Source organism: Colobus angolensis, unplaced genomic scaffold (assembly GCF_000951035.1).
Source record: "Colobus angolensis palliatus isolate OR3802 unplaced genomic scaffold, Cang.pa_1.0 Scaffold962, whole genome shotgun sequence".
NCBI classification, from domain to species: Eukaryota; Metazoa; Chordata; class Mammalia; order Primates; family Cercopithecidae; genus Colobus; species Colobus angolensis.
The window spans coordinates 17,807-18,522 of NW_012123621.1; the positions used below are offsets into that span (position 1 = coordinate 17,807).

The 716-nt window shown below is 43.4% G+C and overlaps 1 protein-coding gene across 1 annotated transcript in view; it reads right to left on the reverse strand.

Annotated features, from left to right (window-relative positions):
• Positions 1 to 180: 180 nt before the first annotated feature.
• Positions 181 to 716, reverse strand: part of LOC105504953 (NACHT, LRR and PYD domains-containing protein 2-like) — a gene marked incomplete at its 5' end in the record, with an annotated part of 3,758 nt that continues 3,222 nt past the window's right edge. Inside the window, one exon of the mRNA XM_011932598.1 lies at positions 181 to 559. Coding sequence (XP_011787988.1) covers positions 421 to 559 — 139 coding nt within the window. The remainder of the gene's footprint in view (positions 560 to 716) is intronic.

The following is a 716-nucleotide window of genomic DNA, read 5'->3' on the forward strand; positions in this document are numbered from 1 at the left end:
ATTACAGGCTTGAGCCACTTTGCCTGGCCTGTTTTTTGTATTTTTTTTTAGTAGAGACGGGGTTTCACCATGTTAGCCAGGATAGTCTTGATCTCCTGACCTCGTGATCCCCCCATCTCGGCCTCCCAAAGTGCCGGGATTACAGGCGTGAGCCACCGTACCCATTAAGTAACAGCTTCATTTGTGAATGCTCTCACCTTTATTTCTCTCAATGTACCCGTGATACAGATATTTCATAAGTAACAAAGTTAAGGACGTGTGCACGTGTAAAACAGAGGCAGAACCATGGCTGAAACATCTAGCCTAGCAGTGAACTCATTATCCCTGAGGAGTGGGGGCGAGGGAGAAGAGGAGTCACAGGCAGTTCACCAACACCTGGAAGATCAACAACTTCATGGAGAATGAGTGACTCGGGGGAATTCAGATCATGAAGTCATGAGAAGAAGGTCTTTTTTTCCAGGGATCATGTTTCTCCGTATCAATAATCAGTTGTGGGTTGTTTTCTTCTATTTCTTCCAGCAGCTTATGGAGTTCATCATTAAAGTCATCTATTTTCAACCTGGGGTACAAAATGGGGGAGGAAAAGGTTACTTTGTGTATCAGGAAGATTTTTCAAATTCCCAAGTACCTGAAATTCTGTTGAGGCACAGAGCATGGGTCACCTTTCCTGATTATTCTAGGTGGCAAAGGAGTGTTCCATATATGATTTTTTTTTT